The sequence below is a fragment of the Chroicocephalus ridibundus genome, chromosome 7 (genome assembly GCF_963924245.1).
Source record: "Chroicocephalus ridibundus chromosome 7, bChrRid1.1, whole genome shotgun sequence".
In the NCBI taxonomy this organism is placed as follows: domain Eukaryota; kingdom Metazoa; phylum Chordata; class Aves; order Charadriiformes; family Laridae; genus Chroicocephalus; species Chroicocephalus ridibundus.
Window position 1 is genome coordinate 58,649,519 of NC_086290.1, and position 27,073 is coordinate 58,676,591.

General features: G+C 45.9%; 1 protein-coding gene across 3 annotated transcripts in view; it reads left to right on the top strand.

Annotated features, from left to right (window-relative positions):
* Positions 1-27,073, top strand: part of LOC134518266 (sphingosine-1-phosphate transporter SPNS2-like) — a 139,561-nt gene that overhangs the window by 51,061 nt on the left and 61,427 nt on the right. For all 3 annotated transcript variants that reach the window (XM_063340799.1, XM_063340800.1, XM_063340801.1), the window contains exon 3: positions 13,434-13,570. In XM_063340799.1, the coding sequence (XP_063196869.1) occupies positions 13,434-13,570 (137 nt within the window). The remainder of the gene's footprint in view (positions 1-13,433; positions 13,571-27,073) is intronic.

Genomic DNA, 27,073 nt, shown 5'->3' on the forward strand with positions numbered 1-27,073 from the left:
ACTCAGAAAAAAGCAGACAATTGAGCAAGACAAAATAGTGAAATTCCCTCTGTGACCAGAAAGTGGCTTTGTAGAGTGAGGGTTTGGTGGGCAGTGTTACGAAGTTGATGTGCTCCCTCCACAAATGAAAATGAAGGTATTTATATCAAGCACGAGGATCCCTGGGAGGGGGCAAAGTAGGAGGAAAAACTTTGAGGAAAATAAGACAATGCCAGGCTGTTGGATTAACATCAAACAAAAGCAATTACCCACAACTGCTTTTACGTCCATGTCTTCTGTGGATTTTAGCATATTCCAGTTTTGTGGTGATGTCTATTTCTAAAAAAGGGAATTAGCATAAGGCTGCAGATGGCAGGATTTTAAGAGCAATATCCCTTGTCGGTGGTGCCTGCGTCTTACAGCAAGTGAATAAAACTCCGGTATTTCAGGTGTCCTCTTGAAGTTCTGGTGATGAGAGGTAATATATTTTCATCCCTTAAAATTCAGTTTAAACTGACAGATGTTTGCCTTCCTCCAGATGACTAAAAGCAGGCAGCGTAAGCCCAGGGTGAAGTTGGTCTGTTTAGAAATTTGTAAAGATCTGAACTGACCTCTGTGAAGGAAGTTAGCGACAATACAGGGATGAGTCAGCAATTTTCCCTTCAGATTGATAATTTTCTTTGCTATTGAGGCTTTATTGATTTTAAAAGATGCCGTTTTACTGATCTGCTAAAAGCTCTCTTGAAGACGCATGGCTTGAATTGGAAAGGTAGCAGTTTTGCAGATGAATGGTGTGAAAGGAGTTTGCTTACCAAACCCTGACACGCTTTTGTTTGCACATGTACAAATGCACGTTGTAGATAGAATTCCTTGTCCCTCCCCGTCCCGACATCGCTGCTCTGCTGCAGGACCTGGAGTGTGCTGGAGGGCTCTCCCTGACCCCAAAGCCGTGTCTCTCCGTTTGCCCCCTGTCTGCGTGCTCTCCTGAGCAATTCCTGGAACGTGTAATCTGCAGCTCCACCTTCAGTTTTAACCCTCAGTGAGGCAACGTCGGTGGATGTCAATGACGGACATTAAAAGCTTGAGAGCAAAGTCTGGTTCCACACCTCTGTGCTGGGCAGAGCAGGAAATGGTTGCAATGAGGCTGTCAGTGCTGCGTTAGTTGGTAGGCAATTGCCTAATTAAAATCAGGCAATGGCCATTTTCCATTCAAAAGAGGGAGCATGTATTTTGCCAAGCCCACTATAGATGGTACAACAGCCCCCTGAAGAACTGTAATAATAATTAAAGAGGAATCAATCAGTCCCACTGGCTGCCTGGGGAGAATGCCAGCAGAGAACTGTGTGTCCTGCTGTTCCCAAAGCAGAGCCGTGGGGATTTGCAAGGCTTTGATAGAGCTTTTCCTGGCCGCTCGGGGTCCCCTCTGTTCCCACCAGCTCAGCCCTCGGGGTGGGGAGCTGCAGCCCCCCTGGCGCTGGTGGCCCTGGGGGGAGGCGATGGCTGAGGGTCGCTCTCTGGCCGAGGCCACCAGCCAAAGCAGCCTCTGAGCACCGGCCTTCCCCGAACCCTTGCCCTGGAACTGTAGCTGAGTCAGCTCAGCGGTGCCCGAGCAGTTTGTACGGCACCTTTGTGAAGTACATGACTTGTTAGAGGTCTTTTCCAACCAAAACGACTCTATGATTCTACGTGTTTGGTCACGGCAGGGTTTCTCCTACTTTGTAAATGCAACCAGCAGCTATTAGAAACTCACCTGTAGAGGTCTGCGAGACATTCCAACTGCGGAATAGTCATTTATGTGAGGCATTCCTTTTAAAAACAAACCGAGACAAACCTGCAGTCTGACAAAAGCTCTGGGATAAGAATCTGTCAGATGAACGTTTCTAGTAGCAAGTTTCCCTGAGTGCCGCGGCACAAGCAGCTCTTGATTCCGCTCTGAGGAGAAGTGGAGGTGCTTCCTATTGCACGGCTTTTCTTAGGAAGCTGCTGCTGGTGGTGAAGTACATGTAGCAAAGAATTTATTAGGAATATGCCGTGCTTTCAAAGTGTCTCCTCTCTCTCCTGTCCTCTTACTGCTGCAGGAAGTAGGTTTAGAGACCGATTTCTCTGTGAGACAGAATAACCCCTGTCGCACACTGGTTAACGATTTGAAATTAAAATGTTAGTGGAGGTAGGATGCAAGTTTAGTGGTGCGGTTGTAAAGAGGGCTGTTAGACCCCGTTTTAGGAAGAAAACAGCAAATTGGACACGAGGAACATTGTTTCTCTTTATACCAGATATAAATGGTGTATCCTTCTATGGAGAGAGTAACAGATTTAACGTATTTTATTGCTAGTTAAATCTAATTCATGGTGCTCAATGCAGATTTCAAGGCTCAAGGGATTTAGATTACTCTGCATTAGCAGCTTTCGGCTGTCGTTTCCCGCTGTGTTTGAGTGCAGGCTGTGGTCGAAAAGGCTTTGTGGGCAAAGGCGCAGATGCGGGTCCCGGCCCCAGGGACCCCGGCTTGCTCCTGTCCCCTGGCTGTACGGCACCTCCGCTGCGGTGCCCCAGGGCAGGGACCCTGCCAGAAGAGACAAGGGTCGTCTCTGGTCCTCGGGACCCCCCCGATTTTGCTCTCCAGGTGGCCACACCAGCTCTGGTACTGGCACAAGGCGAAGTCCGACCAGTTCGTCCAAAAGGCCTCACCTTTCGCTCCAAAGGCTTGTGTGAACGCGGCTGGTGTGCGTGCCTGGTACCCCGACCGCAATGGGAAAAGAAAGATCTCGAGTGCAGGAAGGGAATAGAATAAAATAGAGATCCTTTGGGTTTGTGGTTATTTCAGTGCTTTTCTCAAGACACCTTTCTCTAGCCCTGAGCCCTGGGTATGGGTGTTTCATCCTCCTGGGAAGTGAGGGCAGCCCTGCTGGAGCTTTATTTGGGATTGAAGCTCTCGGATATGCAGAACCTCCTGGAAAACTGCCCTGAAAGGGAAAACAAAACGCTGTTCTTTCAGATGGACTCTCATGACTGCTAGGAGTGATTACTGGCTGTTTCTGTAACAGCAGCTAAGGTTGGTTTAGGTGTGTTTTAGTCATGTTTAGGCAAAACCGATGTTGTAGCAGTGTCACTCATGATGCTGCAGTGCTGCAAAGCTGTTGACCAGTCTCTGCACCTCTGGGATCTCACATCTAATTCAGGATGGACCAGAATGAGTACAGACCCATCCTAATTGGCTAGCTAAGTTAATGAATTTCCCTGCAACTGATTGCGCAGCAGCAAACCGACCCATGTCAGGCATTGTGTGAGCAGCGAGGCTGCAGCCAGGAAGGGACCGTGTCCTCTCTTGCTCCACTGTGTTAACCAGCAAAGGTCTCCAGCAGTCACCGAAGTCAAATGGAGAAGAAACTTCAAGGGGACAAAGCTGCTGTTCACTGGCTGGGTACTTCGTTACTGCGCCCTGCGAATGTGCGCGTGCAGGCACAAGGTCACTTGGGGTTTTACAAATGTAACTATGAACCACGTTCCAGCTTTCAGAAATAATTTTAGGTGCAACTCAACAACATGTTAATAAGCCATTACCTAATCAAGCCAACAGAAATGATGCAGATGCAATATTTTTTTTCAAAATAACATGGGAATAGTTGTACCAGTCCAGACCAGAGGTCCTTTTAGTACACTATTCAGTGTTTGGTTGTGATCAATAGCATATATATATAGGGAAAAAATAAAAGAACAGGACAAGATTATGATGATAGTTCCCTGGAATACCCTATCAACTGGATAGCTGAGGACTTTCTGAACAAGAGGAGTTATCTTTAACAGTCCTTACACTAGTGTTCTTCCAGGACTTTGTCCAATCCTGTTTTGAAATAACATAAACTCTGAGCTCCCATAGCCTCCTGTGATAAAAGCTCAGTGTTTAGTGAAGTTTTGTGCATGAAATATCTCCTTTGATTTGAATTCTGTGGCTGTCAGCCTTATTTGGTGCCACCCAGTCAGTCTTCTAAGAGAGGAGGTGATTCAGTTTTCCCCTTCTCCGTGCTACTCATGGTGCTAGGTCTCTTCTATACCCACATCAGTTGTTTCTTTTCCAGTATGTTTCATGTTTCACTGTAAAAGGCCCCATTTTGTCCTTTTGACAATTCTTTTTGAGGCGCTCTGTACTTTCTCCAGTAATAACCTTTTATGTTACAGGGATGCAGTAAACTTACAGGTACTAAACCGTGCTTACTGGTAGAGAGGTTCTGATCTCTGCTGCCATCGGGGCTTGGTAAGCAGTTACATCTAAACAGAAACCTCAGCTCTAATGCCCGCTGAATCGAGTGGGAGCCCTTCCATCGACTTTGGGCAGGAGCCTAAATCAAACCACACTAAAAGCATTTTGCAGGAATACAACTCAAAGTGGAAGTGGCTATAAAACAAAAGTGGTCTTGACTTGACTTAATCACTCATTTCCGAAAGGTAAGAAATGCGAAAGCAGAGTTTAAACACCAACAGACAAACTCATTTTCTGAGTTCTGCTGCTAAGTGTCGGCAGTCTGATGCTGTCTGAGGCAGTAATTCGCGTGCCTTTTGTATGGCACTGCCATGGAAAGCAATCCCTGCCACAGCCTCCCGGTCCTGCCCACTCTTTTCGCCCACCATGTCGTGAACCAGATGGTGGAACGGAACCAGATGGGAAGATTTGGTTTCTTTTAATTGGTGGGGAGAGGTGGTGTCTGCTCCTTCTCCAATGTTCTCGTGTCAATTTTAATCCCCCAATCAAACACACTGTGGAGCCACAGAAGACATCCTGCTAGCAAATATTCTGTTTATTTCATTGCAAAAGACGCGTGTGCAGGCTGGCTATCGGCTGGTCTCACAGAGCCAGCTCGTGGCAGGGTCGGGCGGGCGCCGGTGGAGGCGCAGGGAAGCGGTGGGCTGTAGGCTCTGCCCTGGAACCGCCCCTTCCATTGCTGCCTGCAGCGTCGTGTTAGGAAGCACATCTCTAGGAACACGGTAACTGGGTTATTGATGCTCAGGTTGCCCAAATCCCTTTAAAACAATGGTAATGTAATTACTGTAATTCTCAAAGTGAAAAGCAGAAGGTGGGTTTGGGTTTTTCCTCTCTTTGAATTACGTTGCCTGCGTACAGCTGTTCAAAATTTAATCTGGTAGCACGTTAGCTCCTGCTCCAAGTAAATTTGCTGGACAGCCAGAGAGAGTGAACAGCACGGTAAAATGCTAGCTTTTCCACTGTACACTGAGATAAAGAATTTTGAAGTAGAGCATGATAGAGTTGGACCTCAGTGGATACGGAAAATGGTTGTGAAGTAATAACTGTGAATAACCTTCTACTTAATTGCTTTGGCAATAAACAAGATATGAACGACTGAATCTTTAAATGCAGCTTCAATTGACATAATATTGGAAATTAATTGAAAAAGGTGAAAAATTTGAGTGCCGTTTTAGATCTTGGCTTTTAATTCAAAGCCATTTTTTCCTTGCCTTTGCTTTGTATTTGAATTTTGTCTGTAAGCCTACTCCTGTAAGGAGCCGCCGTGGCCATGGGACTCTAGCCTTTGCCAGTCTCAACAGTGCTCACTTGTAAGGGTTGTTTCCCTTTTTAGGCTTCGCTTTTGTTGGAGTTATTTCTTGTAGCTGTTGTCTAGACATTTGGGACTGAAGAGGAATAGTTCTCCATCCCTGTGCAGCAACGCACAGTGAGTGGAATACCTCCCACATCCGTAACATCGCGTACTCACCACTGCGTGCATCGTTGATTTACTGGACTAGATACGGTAGTTTTGACAGCAGTTGCTTCTATTTGACCATAGTGGTTGCTCTTTGCCCAACACAGTTCCTCTCAAAGCTCAGGTGGCATTAGTGTGTTGTTGGATTGGTTTTCTGGCTATTCTTACCTGATTTTCTGTTTCCAAGGAGTGGATTTCCCAGCAATTCCCGCTGAAGCAATTATTCTTCTTGGCTAAGGTGAACAAAGCCAGCTTTCAGGATATCCTTTGCTGGGAATATAAGGGCTAACTCTTGGAAGAATCTGGGTTTTGCAGTGAGGAAAGGGGTGGAATTATCAGTACTGAATTCTTCCCGGGGCTGCATCTCGCGTGATGTTGAGTCAATCATGAACTTGCCAGGAAAGCTGTCTTCAGGCCTTGTCTGTCTTCACAACTGTGTTTGTGTAGCCGGGTTCTGACCCTGTCACAGCAAATGAAGTTGAGTGGTATGGTACAGCAGCCACCTTCTCAATGTAAATGTGTATGTCAGCTGGGTGTGTATATAGTCATCCTAAACGTGTTGTTTATATTTTATAGCAGTTTGCTCTAAGGAAAAAAAAAACTGACACCTCATGGTGCAACATGCTCCCTATGGAGAAGACAAGATTGGAGTTTGAATGCTGATGAGTGGCATCTGCAGTGAGGGAAATGCAATCCAGAGTGTCCCGCTAAACAGAGAGGTACTAGAGAAATGCAAACAGTGTGAATAATTAGGTCCGCACCTTTTAAAGCACTGCTTTTCTCCTCATTAATTTGCTGAGGACACAAGCACACAACAGTGAGGCATTTATGAAATTCTCTGTTTCATCTTTTGCTGTGATCAGTTCTGGGAGAACATTTCAGGGCCTACAGGAAAGCTGGAGAGGGACTTTTTACAAGGGCACGTAGTGATAGGACAAAGGGTAATGGCTTCAAACTGGAAGAGGGGAGATTGCGATGAGATCTGAGGCAGAAATTCTTGGCTGTGAGGGCGGTGAGCCCCTGGCCCAGGTTGCCCAGAGAAGCTGTGGCTGCCCCATCCCTGGAGGGGTTCAAGGCCAGGTTGGCCGGGGCTTGGAGCAACCTGGGCTGGTGGGAGGTGTCCCTGCCCAGGGCAGGGGGTGGCACTGGGTGGCCTTTAAGGTCCCTTCCCACCCAAACCGTTCTGTGATTCTATGTCCAAACCAAACATTTATATACTTAAGTCCAGTTGATTTGGTGTCTTCTCAAGCCTTTTTTTTTTTTTTTTTTTCCCAAAGGCTCCTGTGTTCGATGCTGTCAGCGTATGACAGTTTTGTGTGGCATACGGAACTGATGGTGTGTTTCAAAGCTCCTTACACTTGTCAGAAACCTCGAGTCTGCATGATAGTCTGGAACCCAGGGATCTTGTGTTTTGCACTTGGCAAAACGCAGTAACATGATCCATCTGTTGGCTGTTGAATTAGAAATCAAGGAAAACAAAGTCCAGGCGGAGAGGGTGTACCTATAGTAGAGTGTGTGATAATGATGATTTCAAGGGTGATATTTTTTACAAGCAATTGTATTGTAAGAATTCATCTCCGTCGAAGGATGAGTGTTTTAAATCACATTGCTGAGATTTCCAAGGGCTTTGGATTGCCCCATAGTCAAGTATCACTTTTACTTTGGTCACATCACCATGTTGTGTCTGAACTATCACGTTCAATGGCATGAAGGGATCTTTGTTCTTTCTTGGCTTGTTTGGTGCTGTAAGAAAAAAAAATTGCTTTTATTTGTGATTGTAGACCTTAAAAAATGTCTTTAGCATAGATACGGTCCTGTAAACAGGACACTGCTGAAGCTGGAAGACATGTGTGTGTGTGTGTGTGTGTGTGTTTTCAAGATTTCTGTAGTTCATCCTGGGCAGGTCACTTTCCTGTGTCTTAATTTCCTTAGCCCTGATGTAGAAATTAATGATGATTAACTTCCTTTCTAAATTGTCCCAAGCCTCACTGTGATTAAATGTGCTGCATATGTGCTGAGTAGTAGTATTATAGCATAAAACTGTAATGAAAATGAAAATTAAAAAAATAAAGAAGCATTGCAAAAACATGTCTTTGAAAGAGAGGGGCTGGTTGGGCTCTTGGGGGAGCGTCTTTTGTTCGCCATTGCAGGTAGGCGGCAGCTGGCCCCAGAAGCAGCTTGAGAAACACGTGTGTTCACGACCAAAAGTCCCTGGGGACTCAAAGAAAGCCCAGCAGGGCAGTGGCTTCTGCAGAAAGAGCAGGATTGTGCCTGTACACACCCATAAATTATCCCATCCAGAGGGAGCTGGGTGTTTAGGTATTCTCATTGTTTGGAAATTTGTTGTTGGGAAAATATTAACAACCTCACAGCGCGTAGTTGTTTGCTGTGTCGGAGCGGATTGCCAGTCCCTTGAGGCAGAGGCTGTCTGGGTCTGCCTTCCCCAGAGCCAAGCACTTTGTCAGCACTCAATTAGACCTGTACGTACGGCTTCGTGCTGACTCAGAGCTCAAAGATAGCCACTATTTTTTTTCTCGTCGAGCATCCCTGCATAGAGAGAGCAAGCTATTTTTACCTGAACCGGAACCTTTCTAGCATTATTCCTGGTAGGAAAAAATAAACCCCGTGTGCTTGAAGTCAAAACGGAAAGAAGAGATCTTTTCTTGGAGGTGCCTGTGATCCTCTCAACCTTCCGTACCTGAGGAAGTGCCGCCTCTGCCCGTGCCTCTGTCAGTGCCTCGCTCCCCTCTTGGTCACGCTCCGCGGACGGCCTGATGGCAGAAGGAGCCCCTCTCTGGGCCACAAAGGGCTGGTCAGTCCCAGCAAGAAAAGAGCAAGTGAGAGAGGCAACAGCGTCTTTGGAATCAAGGGGTGGAAAGCTGATGCGTCAGAGCCGTTTCAGGGAACAGTTGTGGAATCAAGCTGCTAAATTTTTGTTTGGAGGGAAAGAAGAGTAATAAAGTCTAGTTCCAGTAGGCAGGAGGGTTTTGTGACTCTTAAAGTCTATAGTTTCTCCCTCTCCCCTCATCTCCTTTGCTTCCACTCCCTGGGGACTTGCTTTTCCATAGGGACAGCCCTGGAGAGGGGAGCGTGTGGGCTGAACGGTGCCTCCCTGGCTGTAATCCCTCAACGGTGACCCAAGCTGCGGTGCGTGGAGGAGGCAGGAGAGGCTGGGGAGCATGGGTTCCTTCTCTGGTGGGTGTTTGGGTGGAGGAGAAGGGAGGGAAGTGTAAGATTTTTATACTACTTCTTTTTTGCTGCGCATTTTTGTAATTCCAGCCATGCACAGAAGCAGCTGGGCAGTGCTGGCTGGGACGGTGCTTGTGCACCTGTAGAGGGTGGGACAGGCATTCGGAGGCAGAAATAGACACCAAGCCATCCTGTTCAGGCAATTACACTCTTCCTGCGTTCTCACCGCAGTCGGCATTTCAGCGGCTACGCCACAAAGGGAGGTATAAAGACAAATGTGATCTTTCAAAAATACCTGTACTTAAAAGTACCTCCCTCCTGGGATGGCATTCATTATGTGTCTGTTTATTCATCCTTTGCTCACACGGTAATTTGCTCCTGCAGAAATGTGTCTCGGCTCCACCCAGTGCTGGGACCGAGCCGCTTCTGCTGGCACTGTTGGAGATCATTTACCAAGATAAGTGAGCTGCACGGCATGCATAATGGCGACTGACATGGCTATACCTGCCCACAGGTGCTCCGAACACCATCGCTGCCTTTGCGGTAGCTCATCCCAAATCCCAGTAGATTTCTGACTCTCCCCTGGCTTGCACTGTACGTCTCTTCGAGAGCTGCTAATATTCTGGGACAGAAGAGGAGCTGTTGATTGGGAAGAGGCAAACGAAATGCCAGCCTCTGTCACCGCACTCTCCTAATATAAAAGATTTGTGGCAGTGGGATGAGCCAAAGCCGCAGCTGCTGTGGTGTCGCTTGGGTATTAATAGGGATGTGGGAGAGTGCAAGGAGCAGAAAATGCTGAGGAAGAGGGGAGAGGAGCCAGATAGGAAGAGGCTGGCACAAGTGCCAGGCTCCTTTACGGGAATGCATCCCTCTGCGCTACGCTGGGGCCATCTTCCTCTTCATATTAATCATGTCTCTGCTGCCCCTCTCTCCAGCTGAACGTGCTGGCAGTTTCTGTCTTCTGGTGTTCCGTTGTCGCAGAACCTCGACTCCTGGTCTAGAGTAACTGGGGTTTCCATCCCGCCTAGTAACATGCCCTAGATGCATTCACCTCCGTTCTGCCAACCCCGGCTGTTGTCAGGAGTCTCGGCTGTCATTTGCAGGAGTAATTGCAAAAATTGATTCATGGGAAATGCCTGTAACAGGCTGATCCTTTTGACAGACCACACAGCCATCATATTCTGCATTTATTTGAGTCAATCAAGGCTCTAATGCATATTTGGGTCATAAATACTCTGATATAAATTGCATTTATTACTATGACAGCTGAGTTCTGTTACCTGTTATTTATCAGGTTCTGTTGTCCTTTCCTTTTACACCTTGTGGAGCTGTCAAGTCAGCGGCTTACCAGTGACAAAGCTCACAGCTCAGTTCAGAATCTTCCAAAAATAAATTCTCCGGAGGGATTTGAGTAACAGCAGGACGTATGTTGTTGGAAAGGCATTGGGTGATCTTTTTGTTGGTTTGTTTTATTGGAAAGAGGAGTTTTGTGCTCTTGGCCTGCGTTTGCCCAAATTCCAGAATTAGACTTTGCATTTATGATCCAGAGGTCATTGAATCTAATAATCCCACTGATTAATGTGAATTTTGGATCACACCCTCCATGCCTCAAAGTTGAATTAATCAGGTTATTCGGTGTTTGAAATGGTGGGATGCTGACTTGGATGTTTCTAATTTTCCCTTGGAAGCTTTTTTAGCTTTGTGTCTTTTTACATCGTGAAAATGGCAGGATATCTCATTCTGAGATGAATGAATTTCAGTGTCCTTCCAAGGGTAAGGTCAAATTGCAATGAGCACACTCCTCTGTGCGAGTCAGAGTCATTTTCTGCTTCTCATCCCCAATAAACAGGCACATATTCTTCGTGCCAGGTTGCCGCACCCGCTTTGCAAGGTGCCGAGCACTTTGGTGTTAATTCAGGAAAGCACTTAATCATGGAATTGATGACTCTGAAGTGCTTAATATAAGCATGTGCTTAAGTGCCTTGTTGGACTGGGGCCCGTGCAGATGTAGCCTTGTGGAGTGGAGATTTGTGAGACACTTCCCCACCTGGAGCACTGTGCCCAGCTCTGGGGCCTCAGCACGAGAAGGACACGGAGCTGTTGGAGCGGGGCCAGAGGAGGCCCCGGAGCTGCTGGGAGGGCTGGAGCCCCTCTGCTGTGAGGACAGGCTGAGAGAGCTGGGGGGGGTCAGCCTGGAGAAGAGAAGGCTCCGGGGAGACCTTCCAGCCCCTTCCAGTCCCTAAAGGGGCTCCAGGAAAGCTGGGGAGGGACCCTGGAGCAGGGAGTGTAATGACAGGACAAGGAGTAATGGCTTCAAACTGGAAGAGGGGAGATTGAGATGAGATACTCTGAAGACATTCTTCACTGTGAGGGTGGTGAGCCCTTGGCCCAGGGTGCCCAGAGAAGCTGTGGCTGCCCCGTCCCTGGAGGGGTTCAAGGCCAGGTTGGCCGGGGCTTGGAGCAACCTGGGCTGGTGGGAGGTGTCCCTGCCCAGGGCAGGGGGTGGCACTGGGTGGCCTTTAAGGTCCCTTCAACCCAGACCATTCTGTGATTCTTTCATTCTGCTCTCCTAGAGCCAAGTTCACTGGAAACCAAGGGTCTCGGGGCTGTGCAGCTCAGGGAGATGGGCTGTGCTGCAGGGGTGGGTGAGCATGACAAGAGTGTAGGAAAGTGGTCATTTATTCAGCCGGGCAGTCCCTGTCCTGCAGCTGAGCAGGGCGCCTGGCTCAGCAGAACAGCGGGGCTCTGGGGCTACCCCAAGCCTTGCACGGACCGACGGGGTGGGGGCCTGCGAGAGCAGAGACCGGCGCTGGAGGCAGAACCCAACAACCAGCCCCGTCCGGCAAAGCCGGGCTCTGCGCCGGAGCGTGGGTGCCACAGGGAGGGGGCGGCGGGATTTGGGGAGAGGTGCAGGAGCTGCGTGTTCTGTCAATAGGGATTATACTCCAGTTTAACAGCAACGTTGTTTGTAGCATTAAGATTAAAATATGTGTGGTATCATGTTGCTTCTTTTATGTCAACATTTCTGTATCATCTCTGTTTATTTGATTCTAAATGTAAAAAGAGTAAATCTGTAATTCCTATCAAATATCATAGTGCAAATGCGATATACACACAATCACGTGGCTCGCAAAATGTAGATGCAAATGGACATGTATTATTTATAAAGCAGCTTTGACATCTTAATATATTAAAAAAGAAGAGACATTTAGCTCATTTCATAGTTCAGCATTGTACGCTTTTTTGAGCTATTGCATATCATCATCCATGAAAAATTCATAATTTGGGTCTTAACCGCTTTAATTTTATGCACACATTCCAAGCAGAGGGGTGTGTCCTCCGCTCTTGCCTTTTTTTTTCCCCTATTATATTCCTCCACCCCCTTTTTATACAATTAAAAGTAGACAGCTAGAGTTCGACAATACCAAAAGCCCACTCTGCCTTCCAAAAACTGCCTGGTAATTAATGAGAGTCACAACTCTGTGACTAAAGGGGGATCTCCTGGTGTTCTACTGTCCCTCCCAAATCCTTCTGGGTTTGCTGAACCCAAGACAGTCAGTGAAAGAAGTTGTTCATCCTGCAGGGCAGCAAAATCGACGTAGTTGCTCTCATCTCAGTCCCTAATGTGGACAGACAAAAGCCAGGTATAAATGGGCTTAAAATCTGGCGGTTTCTGCCAAGTTCCCAGTGAATCGTGAATGTGGTGTGAGTGCCTCCTGTCAGGAGTTCCCAGTGGTGTCACTGGCCAGATGGATTTGAGCGAGGCTGGAGGAGCGAACTCTGGAGCCGAGGAGGTTCTGCAGAGGTTTTTCTGGCTAACGTGGGTGGGTGCTTGGGGGTTTTGCCGGGAAGCAAAGGGGAAAGGTGAACTTACAGCCTTTCAGAAGAGGACATTCCCGCCTGTTAGGGCTTTCTAGGTTAAAACTCTTTCTTGTAGTGAAATCATTGCTCAGTGATGGGTTTCAATAGAAGTTCAGTACTGGCTGAAGCACCCAATGAGGAGACAGGAGGTTTGTAACTACAGGCTGGTGCCAGTAGGCTGAGCGGAATGTTAGCTGTTTTTTCTTACTGTTTCATGGTTGCCTTAAAATACTGCTAGAAAAGACGGAGAACTTCAGTTTCTCTGGCCTGTTTCTCCCTGGTCTCTTCTGCAAGAGCCAACAAGGAGCCTTGGGCTTGCTTTCTGTTTGCTTGAAATTCCTCCCAACCTCCACTTCACCTTCTCGGGGACGTTTGGGCAGCAGCTCTTCATTTATTCTGTCCTGGTTTCGCCCATCCCCGCATGCTGAGCTGGCAGCAGACTGAGGGGCTGGTGCTTTCAGATGTAATACGGGTTTGCTGCTCTGAAGTTTCTCTGGGAATGAAAAATCTGTTTGATTAAGGAAACACTGACTTCTGAAAGCCCATCAGCCTGCACAACTTTGTAAGTCAGGGCTGCAGAACGTCTAATTAAATGGAACTGCTCTCTAGAGGATTTGGCTTGCAGAAAATTAGTTTTCATGTTCTTGGCCTGATGTTTATTAAACGTTTCTCTCCTTTTTCTCTCCTTTGCAGTTTTCATCTGTAGTTTCATGGTTGCGGCACCCATCTTTGGTTACCTTGGTGACCGTTTCAACAGAAAGATCATTCTCAGCTGTGGGATCTTCTTTTGGTCAGCTGTCACTTTTTCAAGCTCCTTCATCACTGAACAGGTAAGAGCTTTGCAGGGTGTCCCGAAAAGAGGAACGATATGTTCCTAAAAACTCCCCATGCCCCATGAGCGTGTCCAAGGGGAACATATCCCTCTGGAGTGTATTTGACATACAGCACTGCGATACCTGACCGTCTACGGGTCACGTGTGATCTGTGTAACTGCGTTTTCTTAACTGTGAAAGCTGTTAGTCTTTGAACATCCACATTCATAAAAAATAACAGGTGAAGTATATCTAAGCAAGAGTTTCTGTTGACATAAGGGTTTTGTATTAAGGGCGATTCTAAAGAAGCTTTAAAAGGCTTTTTAAAAAGACTTTAAAAAAAATTCCATGGCTCTGTAGTGGTTCTCTTGTCTTCTGATATGTAGAGAAGCCACTGGATCCTCTTGGGAGGTCTGCTTGTGGTAGGCTGAATGACAAAACACACCCAGCGGTGGTTTTACGCGTGTGCTTTGTTCCATGCCCAACACAGGCAGTGAAGGTGGACGATAACGTAGGGATCAGATGTAGTTTCAGCTCCTTTAACACTGGTTGATGGATATCTCTGGGGAACTGATGATGGAGTTCTCAGGCGCGCTGAGTTTTTTCAAGCCATGCACAGCATCCCTCGCCTTTCGGGACAGCCACAGTACCCCATGTCGAGGAGGACTCGTTGCATTCATTTCCTTGCCTGTCAGAGGTACTTGGAGGAAACAATGATCTGGCAGTTTCTGTGGAAAAAATACCCTCTCGTTTAAATCATATTATAGAGGAGGTTTAATTGCTGCAGGTGGCAACATTCCTGGAGAGACAAATCACAGCTCCTGGCATCATCAGAGTGATTTCCCCAGGGGAGGCAGGGGCATTCCTCATCCTTTCTGGCCATCTGCGTTCCAGAGATTGCAACCTTGTGGTCACGCCTAAAGAATGACAACCGGGGACTAAACCTCTCCGCCCTGCTCCCTCCTGCCCACACACACGCTCTGCAGTTTCTAATAAAAGAGAACTTCCACCTAAAGTGGGCAGTGACAGTCACACGTCTGGCTGGCTTTCACGTTGGACTGATTGTTGCTGCATATCTAAAGAAAAATGCATGTGGCCAAATGTGGAAGCCTTTAACTCAGTAAATTGTTGTGGTTTATAATTGGCCAGGAAGCATCCTTTCCAAAAAAGGAACATCTCCCATCTAAAATGAAAAGGGTGTTTTGGTTTTCTCTTTGTTTTTTGGAGTTTTTTTAATTTATCTTCATAATGATCGCAAAAGCAGCTGTGATCAGAGCCCAAAGAGGGAAGCGTTTTATGAAGGAACCAGTTACCTGCTTATAAACACTTCTCACGTTATGAACACGCATTCACGGCCAGGTTCTCATTGCTCTCTCTCAATGGACCTAGTCCTGTGGTTGCAAGTACTGGAACACTGGAACTGGCTGATGTAGTATGTGTTTTCAGAGGTGATTTTCAGTTTAAGGCTTTGGGACGTGTTAGCTGAAGTAGTTCAGGGATTAATATACATGGTCATCAGTATAGAGGAGCTCAAAGTGGAAGCGGCATATTTTTAGACAAAGAAAGGGAGAATAATGTTTATAAAGCTGGATTATGTTTGGAATTCCAAATCACAATGGTTTGGAAGTCATAAGAGAGACAAGAGCAAAATAGCCAGACCTGAGTTAATTCCTCCTGGATTTTCTCAGTACTAACTGTGGCCCCAAACTATGACCTTGGACAAAAAATGCAGCAATAATGAGAAAAATCTCCGGTCCTGATTTTACTGTGATCCTCAACTCTACCAGAAAACTTAATCTATTAAGCTAGAGGCCTCATGCCCAGCCCTTGTTATCGACTCCAGGAGATGATGGAGAATTTTGCAGCTGCTGCAGGGATGTGCTCTACCCAGTGGCTGCAGCAGTTGGGCAAGGTCGTAAGAATAACCCCAACTTCACCTGGTATCCCTGCTACTCTGGTATCCTTTAGGGATGCCTGGTCTCTAATTGGGAAGACATGCCACATCGAACAAGGTGAATTCCTCAAGTACTAATGAGAAAAAGAGTCAGAGAGGAGCTGATGCAGCTTTTTTTTCTTTATGCAGTAACTAACTAGGCATTTTTCCTGATCTTTGTCTTCTAGGATTCATTTGAGGAGCAAAACACTGGCTCTTCTCTCAACATTTTTGCTTTCTTTCTTTAAAGACTGTATGTTCATCAATGACCTGGATGAGGGGACAGAGTGCACCCTCAGCAAGTTTGCTGATGACACAAAGCTGGGGGTGGGGGTGGCTGACACACCGGAAGGCTGTGCCGCCATCCAGAGAGACCTGGACAGGCTGGAGAGTTGGGCAAAGAGGAACCTTATGAAATTCAACAAGGGCAAGTGTAGGGTGCTGCACCTGGGGAGGAATAACCCCATGCACCAGGACAGGTTGGGGGTGACCTGCTGGAGAGCAGCTCGGTGGAAAGAGACCTGGGAGTCCTGGTGGACAACAGGATGACCATGAGCCGCAATGTGCCCTTGTGGCCAAAAAGGCCAATGGCATCCTGGGGGGCATCAAGAAGAGTGTGGCCAGCAGGTGGAGGGAGGTCATCCTCCCCCTCTACTCTGCCCTGGGGGGGCCGCACCTGGAGCACTGTGTCCAGTTCTGGGCTCCCTGGTTCAAGAAGGCCAGGGAACTGCTGGAGAGGGGACAGCAAAGGGCTACCAAGATGCTGAGGGGACTCGAACACCTCTCTTATGAAGAAAGACTGAGGGATTTGGGTCTCTTCAGTCTGTAAAAAAGACGACTGAGGGGGGATCTTATCGACACTTATAAATACTGAAAGGGGGGCTGTCAGGAGGATGGGGCCAGGCTCTTTTCAGTGGTGCCTGGGGACAGGATAAGAGGTCACGGGCACAAAGTTGACCATGGGAAGTTCCATCTCAACGTGAGGAGGAACTTCTTTACCCTGAGGGTGGCAGAGCCCTGGCACAGGCTGCCCAGAGAGGTGGGGGAGTCTCCGTCTCCGGAGACATTCCAACCCCGCCTGGACGCGTTCCTGTGCCACCTGCTCTGGGTGACCCTGCTCTGGCAGGGGGTTGGACTGGGTGATCTCCAGAGGGCCCTGCCAACCCTATGATTCTATGTGTGTTTGTCAAGGAGGAAGGCTGGGAGCTGAAATATGAATAACTCTTTGCTGGCACAAATAAAAGCAGTAGCGAGGCTACTGTAAGTAGGTAAGTACTCACACCCAAGCCAACATGAGAACACAAGGCTAGAAGGAGCAAGTTGGCACAGGTTGGGCCCGTTGAAATACAGAAAACTCCTTTATGTGTCGACAGCAAAGATACTGAACTAGGGGAGAAACAACAGCCATTCCGTAGAAACAGTGAAGTGTGTCTTGAGGGATTGCCTTTCTTCAAATTTTGACAGTGCGTAGTGCCTCGTGCATGCTATCACTGTGTAATTAAATAGAGTACACATCCGCAGAGTTGACACTGGGAGTGTAAATGGAAAGAGGCAGCTTAACAAAGGCAGAAAGCAGCTACAGAGCTGGTAGAGTCCAAAGGCACCCAATTTGTAATGGGTTTTGGCAGTTTGTCATTAATATTAGTTCCTTGCTAAATTTGGACACTTAAATGAAAACAATCAAAATGCTATCATTTGACTGAATAGCTAGATTATTTGTAATTTATTCTGCAAACGAGCATACAGAAAAGGATGTGTTAATTCTTATCTGCCAAGTTATTCAATAAAGAAATACCGATGTGGCAAGAAAAGGACGTGGAGTGAGAAACTACCTCAGAGTGATGGATTTTAGATCTGGAAAAAAGGATTGGAGCACAGTGAAACAGCTCATCTAAGATCCTATCTAAAGGCTATTTCATGCTGTTTGGGTTAAAAAGATAGCGACTGAAAATCGGTGGATAAAACAGGGAGTTGGCTATATGTGCCATGCAGACACGTAGTTGCTAAGAGAACACTGCGTTAAGGTTTGTAACCACTTATTAAAATATCCTTAGTTATTTATTACCAAATATCTGTGGGCTTTTAACATGGAATAAGGAACATCAAATAAATGAAGAATGAATCTCTTATCTGCTAGTAGCTAATAAATAACTAAATAATAAGCTCTCACAAAGGAAAAAAGAAAATCAGCCCAAAATTTAAGGATAGCTCCAGAGTATATAGGAGGTGATGGTTACAGACAACAGCAATGCATTAATTCCCTGCATAGCAAAATAGAAACAGGACAACTAGATACTTCAATGTTTGGTTACTGTTCGTGAGGTCCTAAATGACATTTAAAACAAATCAAAATAAGAAACCCAAATAAATACCATATCAGAGAGTACTTCCATAAATAAATAATTACATAAATACACCTTCTTGGATAAAAATAGCTAATGATAAATTTAACTAAAAAAAATCATCAGAAGTAAGGAGGCTGAGATAAAATTGAAAAGGTCACTTTTTATTCTGTCAAATAGTGTGATTTGGTAATTTATATTAGTGCACGATTTCTCTCTAGAAAAATGAGTCCTCCTCTTCTTTTTCTCTGGTACTTGCACGTTTCTGCTCTATGTAACTCTGTTTAGCACTTCCTAAAATAAAAATCATTAACAAACTTGTTCATTAATCTAAAATTATCTAAAGTTGGTACATATTTAGGCATATCTCTAGATTAACTCCATTTATAGAAACTTCAATAAATTATGGATATATCTTAATTTGTATTTTGTAAGTACCAACACCTGCTTAGAAATCATCTCCCTTTATGCGTGCCTTTTAATCAGTTCTGCACCTGCGGGTACACAAATTTTGGTACTTTCACCTGCAAAACGCTTTCTTGTGTTGTTTTGGCTCTTGGCAAGCGTTTGGAGAAAACACTGTCTGGTGGCTGGTTCCTGCTGCGTGATAAATCAGCAAAAACTAAGTGAGCGGCTCTGCAGCGGAGGGTCATATCACAGAGAAATGCACCCAGCGCAGACACCGCGAAGCGTCTTTGCCCAGGTGCGTTTCATCCACACAAAAAGCTAAATATGTGTTTGTCGTCCTCTGTATCAATACAGACGCTGCTTTAATAAGTAACCAGTTTTTCCTCTAGACAGCGTTTCGAGGAGCGTAGAGCCGGGTTGCCTGTGTTGCGGCTGAGCATCCTGAGCTGGTTGCTATTCCAGGATGTCGTTGCGAAGCGTCTGTGTGTCCCAATGGCACCACTTCTCTCTTTCTGAACGGTTTCACGGGAAGCAACTTGATTATCAGGAGTGATCAGGCCACGAGCTGAGGGTTTGTTTCGGGCTGCTTGGATATCCACATCTATTAGTCATAATAATAGTTCTTACAGCTGACTGTTTTGGCCAGAAATTTGTCGTAGATGAGACCTTGCTTTGGGTTCAGACCTTCCTCTTAGGACCAGCTCTGGGGAGATGAGGACCCTCCTGGGCAGACACCACTTTCTTGCAGCACGAAGGAGGTGGAAAGTTGTGGGCTGTTCTCCCAGTCTTGTGAAATAATGCCATTCCCCGTGTAAATATCTTGAATAAAGCGTATTTCTGTGTACAAGGGATGCTGTTTTACAGATGAGCAAAGTATTCTGTAAGTAGTTTGGCTCCACCAGGCTGGGAGACCCAGTGTACCTAATAATCAGCCAGACCAGGCTGTGGTAGTGTGGGTTTGCTGGGAAACATCAGAGCTGCAGACGGTAGAAAGTTTGGAAAAAGAAAAGCAAAGAATTAACAAGGTAAATCAGGAACGTGCTTTTGAATCCTCCAGTTCTTGTTAAATATTTCTGTTTAAATGTCGATATAGCTAACATGATAAAACCCTTTTGCTCCCACTGCAAGTTAATCTGGATAGGTGTTTCTACTACTGGTTTTTTTGCCTTTCCTCTTCTTTTGATTTATCTCTGAGAGGGGAAGCAAAGAGTTCATTGTGGAATTCCAGTTAGCCTGCAGTGCTTGCTGAAGTCCTGCCTCTCAGGCTTGCCAGATGTATATTTAATTCCAAAGCTTGTCTTTCAGTGAGTGCTCAAAAAGAAGCAACAAGTTATGCGCAGTATGGAACAAATGGTTAGCTGGGTTAATTTTTAAAAAAGTAAACATAAACCCCTACACATGATGATTCACTCAAAAAAAAAAAAAGTATTACAAAACATACATCTTCTCTTCCTTTGCTTCCACTGTGTAAGATAAATCCACAGTTTGAAAAACAGAAAATAACAAAACTACAAGCCCCAAGCCATGGTTTTGCACGTAAGACGGGTACTGAGCGTTACCTCGGAAGCTGCACATCCATTCAGTCCCTTCCCTCCCGTGCAATTCCTGGTGGTTCCTGCGGCTGTTACAGAAGTCGGGGCTGGAGCTAACGTGGGCTGTGCATGGACAAAGGCTGTTAGTTGTCTCTGGTGTATTTTGACAGCCTTTAATGTGGTACCGGGACCCTACAGACGAGCGTGTGCTGTTGACATTTGGATTTCTGCACGCTCGCCCTTCTGCCAGGCCACTCGGGAAAAATATAGTCCACTGCGTACTCTCTTACCCAGAGGAAGAGATGATGGAATCATAGAGCTGTCCAGGTCGGAAGGGACCTTTAAGGTCATCGAGTCCAACCGTTAACCTAACACTGACAAAACCACCACTAAACCGTGTCCCTGAGCACCACGTCTGCCCGTTTGATAGCAAATACTCCGTGGGGAACTGCTTTCGTGTCAGAGCAACATCTCTTGCACAGAGAAGTGTAATGATTTGAACACTTGAATCTTGGGTCCTCGTTGTTCCCTCAGATTTTGCTGACCTAGAAGAGAAGAGATGGGAGAAGATTTATATAAATGAAATAGTTGTAGCTTGCTGAAATAGCGTGCAGAATTACTGCCATGTGCTTGTCTCCTAGCTGCTTTGTATTCCTACCTTGTCCCTTTCTACCTGTCCCTCTTCCAAGGGAAGCTATAAATGAAAACCAGGTTAGGGTGTTCTCAGGGCATCAGCCCCAAAAAGCCAGTCTATGAGAGGAGGAGACTCTTCATGGGTGTTATCAGAAATTGAAGTGTTGTACTTTCTGCTCCAAGTTAGGTTTTTTCCCTGCAGTATCTGCATCTATGTATCTGTAGAGCAGTTGAGAAGAGTTATTGAGCACACAGCTGGTGACGGCTGCCAGGAGAGAGGCCCGGCATAGTTCCAAAGTGTACTCAGAAAGCTGATTCGTGTGATGAGGAAAGAGAACTTCAAGAAACCATCATAAGGAATATCTCTACCGTACGTTGCATTTCCTGTCTGCAGCGTGTCTGGAAGAGGATCGGTTCTGCTCTCCCCTCCAGGACGCAGCAGCAACCAAGACTACGCCCCGAGGCCCACCTTCCCCAGGTGGAGGCGGTCAGGCACCACGTCCCCTTCAGACTTCTCAGATGGCCCCACTCCCGTGCTGTTGTGTTGATAAGTGTGCCTCCTGCCCTCTGCTACCCGCTTCAGGGTCGTTAATCAGTCTGAAATCATGCAATATCTGGATCAAACGCCGCGGATGCTGAAAGAAGAAGAGATGTTTCTGTTGCTGCGTGCCATAACTCACCTGAACTGACCTCACGCGGCTGCAGAGCCTTCTGACGCCAGTTCACTAAGATGATTCGCACTGACATGTCAGACCTGCTCCTCAGAGCTCAGGCGTTTTCTGGAGCAGGTGGACAGAGGTTTGTGCTGGGAGAGCTTCAAGAAATAGGCTTGAGGCTTAATATTAATTTGCAGTGGGTCTCGGTGAGGGCTCCCTGTAATTGCCTGCTCCTTTTTTAGAGAGCTGTTGCTTATCGAGGTTACGGAAAGATGCTGCGATTGTTATCATAGGGTCTGCGATTGTGGTTCTGATTCAGCTCCCGCTTTGGAAGTCTGTGGGAACTGTTTGTGTGTCTCTGTGGGAATTGAGTCAGACCCTGCATCTTTTTAAATCAATATGCTTACATTTGATGCTGTTTCGTCGGATCATGAAAATGCCTGGAGACAACAGCTGGGAACCGTGGTGCCAGCGTGAAAGATCTTTGCAGGCCAAAGACCTTTACAGCTTTGTCCCATTTTATGCAGAAACCTGAATTTACAGTCTCTAGGTTGAAGAGTAGGAAAGTTCAGCCGCTGTGTCGGTTAATGGATGGTTTGGAAGCGATGCTTGTTTGTACCTATCATCCTGCCTGTCCTGCTTGTATCGTGCGGAGCAGGAAACCTCACCTGGGTCAGTTATTTGCTGAGGAGGCAGAGGGAAGAAGGCATATTTATTTCATTGCCAGGCTGTGCGTGTCTTGGAAGCATTTCTTCTTCTCGTGTTGTCTGTTAAAATGTATATTCTGCTTGTCGTACCGCAGCAGAGGCCTAACCCTAGAGCATGCTGATGGAACACAAAAAGCATGTCTTACTGCTTCAACCCTGTCTTATTGGAAGGTTCTATAATGCTTTAGTGTTAGGCTTTGTAAATAATTATTACCACATCTTAAGCTCAGCCTCATTCAAAACATCCTAGGAATGGAAGAAAGGGGATTGAATTAGCTGGGGAAAAAAAAATCAAAAAAAGAAGAAAAAACAGTAGTGCTGCATGTAAGTTTCTAAGCAAATGTAAAAATAGAGAGTAATGAATGATGAATTTTCCTGCCAGCTTAATGTGATCCTTGTAGTCGCAGCTGTGACCCGAGGAACACGAGTCGTTCCCGGTGCAGCGCTCCACTGCCGCATGCCGTGCTTCAGTACTGGGGATGTCTGGCTTGGGCAAGAGGCTTGAGAAGGCAGAGCAAGTCACTGCTGCAGCGTCTGGACGGCTCCCTGTGATCCTGTTCCTTTGGAAATAAGCTTCCCAGATAATTGTGTGTTGAGGGTATTGAGAGGATGCCAAGGTGGTGAGGTAGAACGTGTCTCTTCATGCTGTGCTGTGGCGTTCAAATATGGGTCTGGAGAAATGGTGCTGTTTGTTTAAAGATGTAAACTGAGTTGTACATAGCCTGGATGTAACTGGGGCGGCTTACGGCTTGTGTTCTTGCGGCTTATGACTGGGGAAGAAGCGTGATGCTTCAGGAGAGTTTGGTTAACGATGTCTCACCGACAAAGACAACAATTCATTTAACCCTGTTTTGGGCTCATTAGGAGGCCTGGAAACTAATCTAAATTTTGGATTAGAAGGGCCTTGGAGCTTCTTGAAAGTTGTGCATATTGTCCTGAAGACAGGATGCAGGATAGAGGGAAAGTGTTATTCAGCTTCTTTGGCTTGTGTTCAGATGCAAAAGTATGGATTCGGGCCTTTCTTTGGTTGAGCTCTTGGTTCCCTGCTGATAGCAAAGCCTCGGTGGTACTCCAGGAGGTGTAAGTGCTTCTTCAGCGGCACACACGGTCTGTGGCCCCCTGGGTCACGTATAAAGGCTGAAAAAAGGACCATTGTGTTCTGAGTAATGTGCAAATAATGTGAAGATGGGAAATGTCTTACAGTACCAGGTGCTAAATTAGCCTCTTGAAGTGTTGACGTTTCTTTTAAATGCATAAAGTTCACGTGCTACACAAAACACTGCATTTGCAATTCAGATGACGTTGAATTAGAGTACTAATCTCAAACCCGTGTAGTAGATTTTGAGCTGGAAATCCCTGGGAATGGTGCTGATCATCACGTCTGAAAACATGATTGACGAAGTCTCATGAGAAGATAGTGACAAAACATGCAAATGCATTTAATATAATTAAATAGGATTGTCATTTTGTTAAACAGGCTGGCTGTAGAGAATCAAATGAAGCTCCAGCATGAGAAAACCTTGCCAATTAATAACGCTTTAACTAGCAGTCTAACAACCGTTCAAAGAAGACAGTGAATAAGAAGCTGCTAGGTAGGAGGATTGGTAGATGCATGTTTCTCCCGGGAAATCTGATGCTAAAAATGAGACAGCTCTCAGATGTATGCCAGGCGTCCTACAAGGTCGACCTCTCGCACAGGACTTGGGTGCTTCCGGGTCCTGATTGAGTCAGCAAACCAGAGAAGTGGGAAAACAGGAAGCAGGAAGGAAAGATTTGGAATGATTTGGTTGGTTTTTCAGCGAAGTTGCCTCGAAGCTCTGACCTGCTGCTGTACTTAAATTTTTAGCATAGGCAAAGTAAAACATGCCAAGAATCAGCAGAACCAACAGTATAGGTGAAGTTTCTGGGACTATAACTTTGTTTGTGGTAATTTCACTTAAACCTTGGGGCATTCCATTAAAATGTGTCCTTCAGGAACTCTCAAAGCTTATTCTACCCCTGAAAATGCATATTGTTAGGGCAAAAGATTCCCACCTGGGTGGCTCAGTCGGTTGGATGAGGCTTTTTTCAAAGGGTGCTGAGAAACTGTAGTTTCTGCAGTTGTCTTGGGGGTTGTGCTCTCCAAGAATGAGACCTGTCTGTTGGATTTGACTAAATTTCGGTTTAAGAATTGGCCCAGACCAAAGAGTGTTTGAGCCAAGACAGCCCATCGCGTTGATGGGGTTAGATCTCACGCATTTCTGTAGACATCGTTGAAGGTGAAGATGTCGTTAGTGTGATCTGTCAGTGCCTGTAACTATTTGTTCTGAAAAATCTGGTACCTGTTTATAGCTGGGCTGCTTGGATCCAGTCTTTGCGTGTGACTCATCGGTGGCTGGAACACGGCACCCTGTAACTGCCTCTGAATATTCTTTCGTTTCACGTATGCCAGGTCGTATTCCAGCGATTAGTATTGGAAAACTTGTGTGCGTCAAGAACCTTGCATTGTTTCCACAGTTGCAAAAAATGCTGGTTGTGGTTCTCCCAATCCCTATGTTTGTGATTATGTTATGGTTGTCTTTGCGCGTCTCAGGAAGGGGGTGCTGATAGTGCCTACTGCCAGAGATGTTTGTTGCAAGTGCTGATAAGTGTGTCCCACCTGACAGATCTGGAACAAAAAGCAACAGTTTGCTTCAGACCCAGAACTATTAAGGTTCTCAGGGGAGCAGTTTTGGAAGATACATTCTGGCCGAGCTGCATGTAATGGTTTTGTAACACGGATAAATAACCACTATTTCAGCCATGTGAGTTGCTGCGGACTCCTCTCTCCGTGTCACACAAAGCCACAAGGATGAAAAGGAGCGCTTTAACCCTGTGTTCTAGCAGGCACTGTAACACGGGGCTCTTCACGCTCCCTATGATTTATTTGAAAACATCAACCTTTTTCTGTAAGGTCTATTTTATAAGTAGCTATGCACGTAGCACACCACCGGATGGTGTTCTGGTGAATAAGCAAGCTAATCTGTTATATTCCTTCCAATTACATTCCAGACCCCTGCCATTAATGCAGTATTAATGACCAAGAGACTAAATTGAGAAGAACATAAATCCCACCATTTGAGCGTCATGTAATATTTTTACCACAGGCAGGTCAATCAGACGAAAAGCCCTTCAATTAGTAAGCTGAAATGCTGCTTTGTCTTAACTGAGGCTATTGTCAGGACCCGGTGGTGCTGCTTCATCACCCAGTGTCTTGTAATTACATTACCTAATTGGATGGAGAATAGGAATTGGGCTTACTCTTTTTTTCTGTTCTTTTTTTTTTTTTTTTTGGTGTGTGCTGAAAAGTAATAGAAGAGTCTCTCAGGACTGCCACAGGCTTGAAGGGAGGGCAGCGAGGGGCATTTGGGTTTCAGATGCTGCAATTTTAATGTTGAAAGGGAATTTCACGTTCAAAATTTGCAAGTAGCTGAGAAAATCTTGGCCCCGATTTCTGTACCTGCCAAGCACAGCGCAGCTCCCTGCCGGCTCTGGGAAGCGCCCTGGGAGTCTTGCCACCTCCAGGGTGGTTTTGTTTTTGTTTTTTTCTCCAGAGTGCTTAATTAGGAGCGTCACTTTAGAGCCTATCTGTAGGTATCCAGCTGTTAAACACTTTAGTTGCTGATTGAAGGGTATGATGAGTGAAAAAGGAATATCTTGCAGTCTTTATTGGTTATTTTTATGCACTAAGTAAGAATATAAATCTCATAAAATAAGTAAACTTTAATCAGCCAGAATCTCAAGTACATTTCCAAATAAAACTTTCCACATTCAATTAAGTGTGCCTGAGCAGGTCACCTGGGAGAACTAAAGCCATTAACAAATAATAGAGACCGTCAAAGGAAAGGTGAGTGGACTTTGCTTCACCTCCCTTGCTCATTTCTGTATTTAAATATGCATTTTGTTCTCTTTCCACTTGCTGTAGTGTCTCTCTGCGGGGTCTGAATACCCACTGAATTTTCCCAAAAGGGACTTGTTCAAAGGTGAGGTGCTGAGAGCTGAGAATTGGTAGGACAATAAATGCATCCAAATGAGCTGAAGTTTTGAAGTGTTTGACGTAGTGTAGAGGGATGCTGTAGAAGAATCAGACCTGCTTTCGAAGCTACAGTATAAGTCCATCCTAATTGCAAAGGGTTCATAGATTGACCCTTGAGGAAATGACTAATCAAGTGTACTAAGGTTTCGGTAACTCAGTAGCTTGCTATTAAGTCTAGGTGTGGTGTAGTGGTCTCATCTGTAACCTGTTTATAACCTCTAGCCAGCATATAATAAGCATGTGTGAATAAAACGAATGTGAATGTGTGAATAAAATGTGTGAATGCTTGAAGGAAGGCTCAGGGCATTTTCACTGCAGTGTTAGTGACCTGCTCTCAGAGTTCAGGGGAAGACCTTTGCGTAAGAGAAGCATCCTTCCTTGGACACAATATTTAAATTTGTATACTTCCCAAGTGAAGAAAAACCCTTTAGAATGAATGCAACAGAGACGCAGGAGGTGAGATGGTGTCTGCCCTGTGGATTTAACTGGGATTTTGAATAGCTCACCTTTGCTGAAGTGGCATCCTTACTCTAGAACTGGGCTTCTGTCCCCAGGGAGCCTGTAATGTCGCTTCAATGTGTATCGATGCCTGACAGGAGGCAGTAAAGGTGGAGCCAAACTCTTCTCAATGGTGCCCAGTGAAAAGACAAGGCAATAGGCACAAACTAAAATACAGGAAATTCCATTTAAACATCAAAAGAAACATTTGTACTGTGAGGATGTTTAATACTGGAACAGGTCGTCCAGTGGGGCTGTGGCTTCTCCATCCTTGGAGATACTCAAAACTCAACTTGGACATGGTTTTGAGCAACGTGTTGTGTTGTCCCCACTTTGCGCAGGGGGCTTGGACTAGACTGAGTTCAGAGGTCCCTTCTAATCTAAGCATGCAACAGAGAAGAGCAGTTAGAAAATGGTGATGAAAGATGGGCTCGGCATCAAGAGTCCAGTTTGAAGGGAGGAGACTGCAGAACTTAAATCCAGTGGTGACAGAAGTTACGGGCAATGTTGTGTGCAGTAGTGACTTAAAAGGCAGTTGTGATTGTAAAGAGATGGGAAGTGAAAAGTGGTTATGGGTAAGTGATGACACACAGTGAGGGAAGAAAAGAGGAGCCTAAACCCAGTCCCATCTCTGTGGTGGGCCAAATGGCAAAAGAACCAGGATCTGCAGTGAATCTCCCCAGGCTATCCTGCCAGCATGACTCACGTCTGATAAGGGAAGAACGTCTTGTTGGAGGTGAGAAGGGTAGTTTGTAGTT